Source organism: Rhopalosiphum padi, chromosome 1 (genome assembly GCF_020882245.1).
Source record: "Rhopalosiphum padi isolate XX-2018 chromosome 1, ASM2088224v1, whole genome shotgun sequence".
NCBI lineage: Eukaryota > Metazoa > Arthropoda > Insecta > Hemiptera > Aphididae > Rhopalosiphum > Rhopalosiphum padi.
The window spans coordinates 75,374,760-75,388,805 of NC_083597.1; the positions used below are offsets into that span (position 1 = coordinate 75,374,760).

General features: G+C 24.2%; 1 protein-coding gene across 1 annotated transcript; it reads left to right on the plus strand.

Moving 5' to 3' along the window:
* The first annotated feature begins 11,410 nt into the window (after window positions 1-11,410).
* On the plus strand, window positions 11,411-13,387 carry LOC132931903 (larval cuticle protein LCP-22-like). Its single transcript, XM_060997986.1, has 4 exons — window positions 11,411-11,568; window positions 12,188-12,470; window positions 12,553-12,751; window positions 12,898-13,387. The coding sequence occupies exons 1-4, from the start codon at window positions 11,557-11,559 to the stop codon at window positions 13,157-13,159; spliced, it is 756 nt and encodes a 251-aa protein (XP_060853969.1). The 5' UTR covers window positions 11,411-11,556; the 3' UTR covers window positions 13,160-13,387.
* Window positions 13,388-14,046: the final 659 nt, after the last annotated feature.

Genomic DNA, 14,046 nt, shown 5'->3' on the forward strand with positions numbered 1-14,046 from the left:
AATTATTAAGACAATGTCAGTAATGTAATATATACATATATATATATCGGGTACAGCATCAAATATGTATTTAGATAATAGAAAACATATCAATTATATTTTATCGTATATATCAAAGCTAATAATTAAAGTTACTATTGTGTAACTTTGTAACATAAAATTATAGATATTTTAAAATAATTTAATATGTTTGATAAATTCTTTGAATAAAATATATTCGTATAAACATATTGTCTATAATAAATAAAAATTACAATTTATTGCAGTTGTGAGTTGATTAAAAAATCTAAATTTCAAAACATAAGCATTTTCTGTTCAAAAGGCGATTACAGGAAACAACAAAGAAACTATACTTTGAAACCCAATATAAAATATATAAATACTGTTTACATTTTAAATATAATTTTATAATATATATAATTAATTTTTCCCTAAAATTGTTAAAAATTAAAATTATTATACTGTACAATGTACATAGTATTTACACAACGTAAACATGACTTCTTATACTAGGTTCTATACCTATAACATAGCTTTGTCAGTCAGAACTCAGGACAAGCTGCTTATATATAATAGATACAATTTTAAATCGGATTTAATTAACTAATTCGCGTGCTTTAGTACCTATAAAAAAAATAAAAGACTGGATTTACAGGTTTCGGTTTCATTTTTAAAAAAACGATTTGTGATTTATTAAATTATGCTAATACACTGCATAATCATTTTATTAACAACTTACTAAAAATTATTAAATACCTATTAAATATATACATTGGTTACATTATTTAAATAGTTAAAAATAACCATAAATATCTTAAATAATTTATGTTTAATATCTATGAGCACGAAATAAAATTTGTTTCAAGGGACAAAAATTTTATACATTTTTACTTAAGTTAAAAACTAATATAAATAATTTATATTTAATGAATGTAATGAATGTAATGACATAAATAAGGTGCACTGTATAGTTAATACAGATATGATAAATCTGGAAATCCTGCAAGAAGATTCAAGCACCAGTGGTCAAGTAATTTTATCACTTAACTCAGTAAAGGTGCTACTACATACATATATAAAAGAAATATAAAATATAAATAATGTAGATATCTGTCAAAGTGCTGTCACAGAATGGTTTTATCAATAAAAGAACACATCATTTTAATATTCTATTAATAGTATTAGCACTTTGCTTACTATATCACTAATGCATAGATTGTATGATTAAAATAATAAATAAACTGTCTTTGATTTTCGATTATTTCACATAAGATCTTATTAATTTTTAAATTTTATAATTATATGTCAATATTACATATGGATAGGTTGTTATATAAGATATTATTATCATACTCGTAAAAAAAAAATATATTTTATTTATAATTGCAGTACGTTTAAGTTTCCAGTAAATTTTCATGAAGGTCAAAATATTTTTTAGATTCTAAACGGGTCGATGAATTTATTGGTTTTTATAATATGTTTTTTTAAATGTATTTATTTTTGTGTTCGTCATCACCTTTTAAAGTTATAGAAATATGTCAGTCATAAATGTTGATGATAGTTTTGGCAACAATTTGGATCTAATTGAATCTTTTTGAAAGTTTACTTTAAAAAATAATCGGGTAATAAAAAAAAAAAGTATAAAAATGGGATTGTTTATACAAAACCAATTTTCTACAAATAAATTTTATTATTTTCTTAAATTCAAAATTTATACTTGAAATATTTTAAAATTTCAATAGTTAAAGCTTGCAAATTGAATAAAACTTTTAGGTCATTAGTTATTCCTACAGATTTTTAAAAATATCATAAATGTATAATATACATATTGAATATTTTTTTATAGTCATTTCAAGTTCATATTTTAATAAAATTTAAACTTGGAACATTCACCATTACGTGTGTTATTATTGAAAGTATAGGTACATAATGACATTTCAAAATACTTTGCTAATTTTAAGCTATTTACGCTGAGCTAAACCGTTAAGTTATATATCAGTATTAAAATATTATTTAATTACAATAATATAATATTATGATCACTATTTATTAGTATACGTGAAGTTCTCCGTTCAAATTGTATCTGCGAATATCATATTAGTATATTCTAGTATATTACTGATAGAAAAATAAAATTAATATTATAAATAAATTACAACATAGAATAGAGGATGATATTATACGGTATCCAATCAGAATCGTTTTTTGTAAACAATGATTTATCAATGAATTAAAATTCTCTAGAACCACTAGAACCATTACAGTTATCTTACATATTGATGAAACCTACTATACAATAGACAGTAGAGTGATTTCCTAGTTTTTTTTCAATTAATTAGACTTATAACTTTTATATAAAACTATTTACTGCGATTCGTTAATAATTTGATAAACTAATCAACGATACGAGTTATAATTATGTTTATATAATTAAAGTTACAACTTTTTGTTTATTTTTTTATGATAAAACATAAAATGAAACAGTTCACATGATGCATGTAGTAATCATTAAGATTTAATAAGTGACTTTTTATTAATTATTTGTATTATAATTGGTTGTATACGTCAATACTTAAAGATTATATATTTGTTGTTTAAGGGTTATTTTTATAACTTAATTATTTAATGATCAGTAAAACAAGTAAGGCCACAATCAACATAGACACGAGTAAATTAAAAAACTTGGGATGTATATACATGGTCACTTACTCGGGAACCACAACTATAAAATTTTTTCTTGAAACATCTGTTTTAAATTAGTAAGAACTTTGAAATTCATTGTAATTACAAATGTAGAACTTTCAAAAATGTCTACTCCTCCCTCTTCTAACTAAGTAGTTTTTCATTTCCTGGTGCTAGGGTAAAACTCACCACCTTAGCACCCATTTCAGAAAAACTGTACTTACAGATTTAAAACTGGTATGAGGTGAAGACCACAATTCATTATTTTTTTTAACAACAAATTGCTAACTTCCTGAAAACAGTAAGCGCACTTCAGCCAAAAATGTAATTAGGAACAGATTTTTTACGATTATAGTAACTTAATTTTCTTACAACACCTAAATTGTTTTCCTGAAAATGAAATATTTTTGAAAAAATGAAAGTATTATATATTACAAATTCGTTGTTACAAATAATTGAAAATTCCACCATATACATACGTAGTATCAGTTTGAATTTTCAAGTTCCTTTTTTTACAACATAGCTCGTAGGGGTTGGTTTGGCTTGCCCTGGTATCAGGAAATACAAACTGTTTTGGGGTAATTAAAAACAAAATAACAAATTCTAAATTCATGGTTACAAAAACTTACAAATTATTGTACCTTTGTTTATATATTAGTCTAATTCTAATTAAAAACACTGAAAAACTCGTAAATTTAGTATGTACCTATTCTATTATGAATCCATTTTAAAGACAGGTTTATTTAATTTTGACGTCAAATGAAAAAAACACCAAGTAATAAGAATATTATATAGTTTCAAATTAAATATGAAGGTCTAATAATAATTCATTTTTAATCATACAAAAATTGTGTTATTTCTTGTAACGAATTTTTAATAGTTGTAATAGGTACTATATTTTTATGGTAATATATTATTATGAACTTTAGTAAGATATTGAATTCATTACATGTAGTAAGTACATCATCTTTATACATTTATACATTTATAATATATTGAAAACTCGTTTCCATGAAATATGATGATACTCAATTATGTATATTATATAAGTATTATATGTATATTAGGTATACTACTTTTTGATGAAAAATATATAAGTAATGCATTTTACAATGTTTTATTTTGTTATATAAAAAAGTAAATTTGTAAATTTGTAATATCTATTTTTTCAATGATTATATATATATATATTAAACTGTACCTGTGCTTAATAAGCTATTACAAAAAAATAATATCATATTATATACTATGCTAATATAATTGGTTAAACTAGTGTAATATTATCTATTACACTTTTAATAGTATAGTCACTTTAGAATACATTTTAAAAATTCAAATAATCGTATAATATAATTCTATCGAATATAAATATATTTTTTAAACTTTTATATTGAGAGATATATTTAGAGTTATGTATTTTAAAAAGATCGTTTATATATATTTTTTCAAAAAATCGTTTTTGCAAATTACCTATTTGATTTTGGATAGCCACAGATTTGTTATTTATTTTCTTTTACAAAAATTGACTTTTTAGTCTTTTTAAAATTATCTACCTAATATAGGTATAATGATATAATTTTTTATTTTATACATAATAACTACTATACGAGGTACATACATTATAGGAATACCATAAATAATTAATGTCGTACGTTTAAATAGTGATTTATTGAACAAATATTTTGTATATATATTTTAGTTCTAATATAGTAATATTAACCATAGGTCATGTTGACGTGAAAAGCGATAGTCTTTTTTTTTTTTTTTTTATTAGCTATTAGTTGAAACTATGATAGCTCGACAATTACGATTGTACAGGTACAAAATTAAACATTACAATTATATGATATAGACTAAAATGTTACAGTAATAATATGAATTGAAGACCTATAGGTACATTAATTACATTTACATACTGGCAATTAAAAATATTTAAATTCAATTTAATTATGTGATAAGAAAGGTATCAGAGTATCGGACTATGGAACAATCTGTTTATTTAGAACAACTGAAAGGAGCGTAATGAGGGGAGTGATTAAAGAGGAAAGTTCAGATAAAAATTTAGTTAGTGGATTATCAATTGCGTGGATATTGGGTAGAGGTATATTTTTGGAGTTAGTAACGGAGGCGTAAGAAGTTTTGGGAGGGGGAGGGGTAGTCTGGTGATGAAGAGAAATGGGTACCGCAATCGGATTCTGTGGTTTTGATTGAGTGATTTTGCGTCGTTTGAGAGCGATAGTCTTTATATTGACATTTCAAAGACAATATATTATAGTATAGAACAATTCGATAAATATAATATATGTATATGCCAATAAAGACTTGATGACTTGTGATCATGTGAGAAACACTTCAAACACTTAACTAAGAGTTCCTACTAGTATTAATAACTAAAAAAAAAAAAAAATCATAGTTATAAAATCAGGGAAACAGGGAATGGGTAATGAATTATTAAAATATTAAATAAGTATATAATATAAGCATTTACAATTTTTAAGTTACAATTATTCCACATAAGATATACCAATAATACTTACAGGTAATATTATATACTAATGTTGTTCTCAATAGATAGGCACAAGGTATCTTGTCTTATATTAATATTATATTAGTAATATAAAATAATATGATGAAAAAAATCATACGTTTGTAGATTTACGACATATTAGGTATATAACACGTAGATATTTATGAATAAATGAACATAAATATTGAATATACTAATTTTCTAAGGCTTTACTTCAATTATGGAAATTATTAAATTATTTCTCTGTTAAACTATTAAAAATGAAATAAATCACCCAAAACAGACATAAGAAAATATAGCTATTAGTTATAAATTATAACTATAATAATAATCATATATATAGATACATGTCAACATCGCCTAGAGCGATTGACAACTTTATTGTCATTTACCATGGATTTTATACGAGTTCACTGTTCATTTTAGACTAGGCATAACAAAAAGATATAAAAAAATTTTTCTCTTTTTTCTTTAAACAAATTATACCTACCTACGTAGTTTTATTATACGAAGTATTCAATATTTTTTAGATATATTTTAAAATCTGTTAACTTTTGAAAGCTTTAAAATTGAGCAATAAATAATAAACATTTTCGAAACAAAAACATTTAAAAAATGAAAAGTTAAAAGAGATAATTTGTTTTATAATTTCAATTTTACCAATAAAATTTTTGTTTTTATTATTATACTAAAAAACGAATACTTTTTACTGCAATAATAGTAAATAATCGGTCTGCAAATGATAACTCAGTTTAATAAAATATATTCATTTTTACATACAGTATAATATTCAATCAGCTCCGTGTTTAAATTTTAATACTTAAAATAATATTATGATAATAATTTAATGGACTGATATTATATGCCAATAAAATAATATTGTCATATGTTTACATTAAATTTGATATACCTATAAAAAATATCATGGATTCCATCGAATCACATCTTTTTCAAATGTTAAGTAACTAAATTATTATTTATAACATTGTGTTAATTATTATTGAGTATTCTTTACTTAATATTATTACATTGTATTTTTTTTTAAATATAATGATGATTTATAATTTATAAATAGTATTTTTAAAATTCAGAATTCAGTTTTCTCATATTAATTTATATTATTATATACTTATCATTCGAATACGATATACATTATTATAACTTTATATATTATTCTAACAATGACAGTTTTATCTTTTTATTATTATTATTTCATTTTTTGAAAAAAATCATTTGGTTGAAGAATGCTTAACAAGTTTCATGTAGCAAATATATAAATAGTAATTTATGATTTAATGTTGTATAAAATACAAAAAAAAACTTTAAATAAAATTAATGTAATTTTCTATTAATTTCCTAAAAGAATGTTTTATATAAACATTTAATATTGAAAAAAATACATGTTTAATCAAAAGATTAAAATGATCTATTAACGTTTTTTAATCACCGATCATAAAATAATGTTATACTTAAATATTATTGTGGGTCATCAATAAATTGTCTACTTACTTTTAGATCTCATCTTCTATTGGTTAAATTGAGATAATATTTTCCTTTGTATACAGTGACATAATGGCGTGTCAATCGATCGCGCAGATACGTTTTTAATACTTGATAAATAAAAAAAAAAAAATGTAGAATACAACTTTTATTATTAACATTCTTTGATTCTTTTATGTCGTATAAAACTAATTTTGAATGCAATGTTTGTCGCATTAAAAAAAAAAAATTCTTTTTGCATTTAAATATTCACACCCTAATTACTACTTTCAAATTGATAAGAAACACTTGTAGCACTATTTTGCATCGACACGTGGTGAGTCCCAAACAACCGGTATTTATATTTTTCTATCTAAATTAATATATTGTCTAAACTTTAAATTTATATTAAAAAACATTTAGATGTTCATCTATTTTGTTAAAGGTCTACAACAGATATTTAATGTTTGCAATATTATATGTATTTTGCATTTATGCATATTAATTATTAGGTATGATACAATAGTTACATACTTAGAATATAAGTATATAATAATTTATGGTTTTACATTAATAATCATATCATACCTCCTATGTAGGACGTAGATATTCAAATTAGTTAAGCATTTACTCATTGTATCCAATATTTTTAAGATTAATTTACTTTAAAAATTACTACCTAAATTATTATATTCATAATTTTAGTCAAGCTTGATCTTTGAATGATAAATAGATACTATTAATATTGAAATGCATACATTTACTCAATTATTTTACGAATATTTAACATATTTTAAGTATATACCTTAACAGTAAGACGCTGTAATAAGGACGTTTCTTTTTTTAAGTTTTACAATTTACTAACTTATAGAATAATTGTATACTAAAAATGTACCATAAATTATGCAAAGTATATTTTCTAATTTTTTAATTGATTCTTAATTTAATATATATTATTATAGTTTATTATGTTGTCTATGATCCAAAAGTTATTTATTATAAAAATAAAATTTAAAATTTAATAAATTTACCAACCTTTATAAATTGTAATCTATACTTAACATAATTATAAAATATCTTACATTACCGTTAGTTAGAAAGTAAAAAGTATACACATTTTGTAAAATTAGTTAATACCTATTAGGTTTAAAGGATTTATTATTATACATTTTTAATTCAATCCACAAATATCTTATAATTGTCTAATTACACGAATAATTGATAGCAGTAGTAGGCATATATACCATCGTTATTCAAATAAATTCAATTTTCTTTTGTAACAAGTTTTATTTATTATTCTATTTTTATTTATAAATTTTAGTATATAAATTTAAAATATTGGTATATTTAAAGAATTAAAATTATAAAAAAATATTTATGAAAACATATATTTTCCTCCATACTACATGGTAAGAATATTTTTAACAAGTCATATGATTTTTATTTATAATTTAAAATGTATTTTAATGTAATACATCTAGTGTGGTATATTATATACGTGACATATGACATGTCTTCACGCTTACATTCAGGGTTATAATTCGATTTTCATGTCGCTCTTAAGTATTAACAGTCTCAACCAGTAATCAAATCATGTTGCTTTTGTATCTAAACAGGATTCCTCTATGTCACATAACCTTGATTAAAGGTATTTTTATCATTGTCTGGACTGGTTTTATTGAAGTGAAGTGTTAAAAAAAACCTTTACACCCGGACACTTGATTCAATATCTGTATTAAATCCAAATAAATGACTAAAGATTTTTATAGTAAAAAATAATCATACTCATTGAAATAAAATTACCTACATATTTTCAGTATTTTATCTTCGTTCTTCATTAAATGTAGTATAATTTCATCAGCAGGTCTCAAGCTGAAAGTTATTATCTGAGCTAAAGATTTATAATTGTTTTCATATTTATTAAGAAAGGTTGCATAAAATGTGAGTGGTCTATTGATATGTTTCATAACACTAGGAAGCAATATTTAAAATTTTACTTTGCTTATTGTGTCAAAACTTCATATAAATGCATATTCGAGTTTCTTCGATTGTGCAAAATGTATTTTGTGATTTTTGAATAGTATAGCAAAGTTAATGATGTCAAATGAGTTTCTCTAAATAAAATTATGAAAATAATAATTTTATAATGAAATATTGTATACTTATTTAAGTGGATTACACGCACCGTGTCTAAGAAGCCATCTTTAGTTAACTGTCATAATATACTACCACAAGATAATCATGCGTACTTATAAAGTAGATTTGTTACATGTACTATAATTTACAATGTAAACAACGAAGAAAGAAATTCATTTTTCCAGTTGTTATTAAATTAACTTTTTAAAATTAAAATTTATTATAATTTTATTTTAAGTATCGAACATTGAATATATTTGTTTGGAGCTTATATTTTTAAGTGCATAAGTGCATTTAATTATGGGATTTTTATATCCTCACTCCTAGAATTATTATTATTAATATCGTACAGTTCAAAGTTTAGTATTTTAAAATAAATATATTCACTATGAAAAATGATAATACAACTAGATTTAGTGTAAAATATTATCTTAAATAAAGTAGTAAAAGTTGTGTAAATAATATGTTGTACAATTTACTGATCAAATTACTTGATCAGTAATTGATAACCAGTTACAAGTTAATGATTTTTTTTTTTATTCGTTGTTTTCAGTTTAAAATGCATAAAACGAGTTTTTTTGTTAAAAATTTAAATATATTATGTATAATCAATAATATTAAATAATTTTAAGTTTCTATTTAATAGTATTTTGAAAGCTCTTAAATTAAAATCCTTATTTGAAGTTTAAACTGTTAAAAATAAGACAGTGTGAGTAAAACAATAATGTAGCATAGCCGCATAGGTACTTGGGAATTGTAAGAAACAAACTAATAAAAATAATGCAAAGAATTAAAATGTTCTTAGTTATTTAGAAATAATAATAAATTTTATGATTTATTTAAATATTTAATACATGATAGTTGATAGTATATTTACTCTATAGTTTTACTATTTGAAGAACATAATATCATATTATAATATTATATATTATATATTAGATGTTATGTGAGTAAAGTTGTTTAATAAAAGTACTATTATAACTTAGTCGAGTTAAATTACGAAGTATATGTATAATATATTTTGACATTCAGTATAGTCACAAAACAAATCCTTATAAAGTTACACATTAAACTTGCACTTACTGTTGTAGTCTATAATTAACACCCCCGACAGACGGACGCTGAAGAACATTTATATTTTTTATCAACTGGTTTTTCGACGCTGTAATATATTAAGCACTTATAAAATCCAGCGTAATCATCGCAAGGATTTACCATTTTCAGATTCTAATTTTTGTTTAATGAATACCTATAGTATGATAATTTACTATTGATGGGTTGTATAAACAAACACTAAAAATATAATTGAATAAATAATTAGCTAATGGTTTCTTAAGCATAATTTAGTTTTATTAGCCTATAATTAATCGATTCAATTTTAGTGAACCATAAAAAAAAATATATTTCAAACAACCTTACATAAATATTTTTAGTGTTTTATCATGTCAAAAATATTTTATCGTTTGTATCGTATATGTATTTTTATAAAAATATTATGAATTTTATTAATTAAATAAAATTAATACGTATGCCTACTGAAATAGAATAGTTTTTGGGTTATAGGCTTACATTGTTATCAAAACCCAATAAGTATATCTAGTCTAGCTATATAATATTATAGCAATATATGTTTGAAAGTCTAGATAATAATGAATAATGATACATCATATATTAGACTTATTGTATTAATCATTAAGTATAGGATGCGAAGTATTTCCAATTGTTATATATTTATGAGTTATGAATTATTAAGTGAGTTATTAAAAAAATATTTTTTTTTTTATAAAATTTCAAAATAATTTATTAAATTTATTTTAGTAACACAATACCAATATAAAATGTTCAATGCAGAATTGAAATATGTATGTTTTATTTCTTATGGCATGTAGAAAAATAAAATAAAAATAAGAACTATATATATCTATTACTGTTAGTTATATGATAAAATTTAAATATAATAATATAATACTATATATATAGGTACATTATATATCTTTTTAACGGTATCACGTTTTTATTGTACGTGTACAGATTTTGTATTTTTGAATAGAACACAATGTTAAATCAAGTATGTGGATATCCATATAAAATTTCTTTCAAATCAGACAAAAAAATTGAATTGGAACCTGTCCAATTTCCTTCACGTTTCTATAACGATTCTTAACCATCGTTAAGACTCATCGCATAATTCATAATATTTGTCATCGTGGTACCTATCAACCATATAATATATATGTGAAATAGACTAATTTTACATATAGCTTCTGTGGGAATAAAACATTTTTCTCATTTTTCATTACATCGATTGATATTTTAAATCGTCCGTGGTGTAACATCGAAAATAGCCATCGATTTTAAAATCTAATAATAATAATAATGAAAAAAAAAATTGTAAATACCAGTTCCACTTATTTTCTGTCTGGAGCGTAGTAACATTTAAAAAAAAATCGCAAACCGGTCTTCTTCATCCAATAATCTACAAATCTACATATATGTGTATATGTGTACATTGAACAAGACGTGTATAAAAAAATCAAATAATTTATTCGCAGAAAAAAAGGGAGATACTATATTTTTTTAAATGTCAAGTTCAAGGTATTTTGCATGAACCTGCGCCAAAATATTAGTATATATACCCCATCGGGATGCTCATTCTGCATCAGTTGTGTCATCTGTCCACATCCCAACATACGGCAATTTTCTGATCACGGTAAACGTTCGAAAAAATCATCATGAAATTCTTGGTGAGTAAAATAATATATTTTTAAATCTTCTTAAAGGGGACTCAGCAAATATCAATATTAGCGATTTATTATTGTTCTGTATTGTGGTTTCAATTTAAAAACAGTTTAATTTAAAGAAAATAATGACTAAAATCAAACACTTATATATTTTTCGCATTCTATTTATCTTATTATTATACGATATTTACTTTATATTCTATCATAAAAATACATCGTATAAACAAAATACTCATACGTATAAACATAGTATATATTATTAAATTATAATTAAGTTAATAAAACTATAAGACAAATTTAATTTTAACTACTTGAACATTTTTAAGTTAAAATTATAGTTAGTGTAAAAGTAATACACATGCTAATACGAGTACTATAATTTAGTCTTGATTATTTTTTTTTGTTTTATTCTTTACAAAAAAAATGGTTGTTTACTGAAAATGTATTAGATATTTTAGTAATTTAAGTTATAGGTGAACTGTTAAATTGTTTCATATTTTAACCAAATACGTATCTTTCGTTACTTAAAAGTTCTTACAGTACAACTACAACACTGCAATGATTATGTGTAAAAATCTATTTTCAGCACTTAATTACAATTTGTTTGTACCTATGTCTTTAGGTAGTGCTAGTAGCTGTCATCGCAGCAGTGTCTGCAGCCACACCTAAGGAAGCTGTCAAAGCTTTCCCTTACAGTGGATTCCCATCCAACCAGGCCTACTACCCAGGTCAACAAGCATACTACCCAGGATACCAAGGTTACCAAGGTTACCAAGGTTACAACTTTGGATTCCGTAACGGATACTACCCAGGACAACAATCGTACTACCCAGGATACCAAGGTTACCAGGGTTACTACCCAGGATACCAATCTGGTTACCAAGGTTACTACCCAGGATACCAAGGTTTGACTTCGTTTACTTTCGTTCATCTAAATCACAATGTCCTACATTTTCAAATTTCTTAAAAATTATTATTTTCACACAGGTTACAATAACCGTGGTTTCTACCCAGGCGCCCCTGCTGTCTACCCCACAGTCAGTGCCGTCACCCCAGCCCCAATCATTGCACCTGTACCAGTTGTCCCCAAGGTTGTTCCACAAGTGTTCAAAGCTGTAGACAACAAATTGCCAGCTATTGTCAGACAATCGCAAGAAGTGAACGTTGACGGTAACTTCAAATACGGGTTAGTATTATAAATTATTATATGATATTGGAACAATTTTATGCAACAATCCAAATGGTGAATTAAATAGAGAAAGACAAATGCACCACACGTCACACACAAAAAATACATTGTTTTTAAACGCCATACATTTGTACGTGTTATAGATTCGAAACCGAGAACGGTATCGTCGCACAGGCCGCCGGATACGTAAAGAACGCTGGAAGCGAAAACGCCGCTCAAGTAATTGAAGGTTCATACGCCTACATTGGTGACGACGGTGCCCCAGTCGAAGTCAAGTACTACGCCGATGAGACCGGTTTCCACGCAGCCGGAAACGTCGTCCCGACCATCCCCTCAGAAATCGCCAAGTCCTTGGAATTTAACGCCGCCCATCCACAAAAATCAGAAGACTCCAAAAAGAAGTAAACTTAGCCTGCATTAACCATGTATGCTGACACGGCCCAAACACGTATACCATTAGCTATAAGAAACCGTGTGCAAAATTATGCACATTTTTTATCATTGCAAGTATTGTGTTTACAGTGATTTTCTTTATTCGTATCAGAACGACGAATAAGGACAAATTTACTTTACACAATTCAGTTATGTTGGATGTAACAAAAAAACATAAAAATATAAAAACTTGAAGTTAAACTTTGTGTAATTTTTTCTTACTCCACTTGTTCGTCATGTAAAAACTTCATCTGTATGGTTATCCTCACTTAAAATGTTCTACAATAACTATGAAGATAATAATAAATAAACACAATACCATATCGGTCATTTAGTCGTCCAAAAGGTCATGTTACCTCACTTATTTTTATGATTTACCTAATTTGAGATAAATTAAGAATCGTATGATGATACATTTATTTATATTTAATCATTTAAAAAATTATTTTTCAATATTTTAGACATAATGTGATGGAACATTTGTAATTCATTTTTTAATAATAGTAGTTAATTAATAGTAGGTATTTCGTAATTAACGATTATTAAAAAAAATAAGCTACCAATACCTATTACATTTTCATAGTACTTGGGTTCCAAATGTCTAGATTTCTAGGATTAGGCTATATTCAAGTACTACTACTATATTAAAGTTCAAATTTACAAAAAAATAAATTATATAGTGTATAGGTTACAGAGTATATACAAAAAAATTAAAATAATTACTAACTTCAATAGTATCTTCTATTAGCACTATTACGCTTTTATTAGTAAGTACCTATTATATTTATTGGTCTCTTCAAAGTTAAAATAAATTTGAAATAAATAAATTATTAAATCTTCATTGCTATAGGTTATATCTC

Excerpts from the sequence above, each read along its gene's own strand:
- LOC132931903 (XM_060997986.1), top strand. Across the intron at positions 12,471-12,552 it reads TTACTACCCAGGATACCAAG|GTTACAATAACCGTGGTTTC; the intron begins GTTTGACTTCGT and ends ATTTTCACACAG. Across the intron at positions 12,752-12,897 it reads GACGGTAACTTCAAATACGG|ATTCGAAACCGAGAACGGTA; the intron begins GTTAGTATTATA and ends TACGTGTTATAG.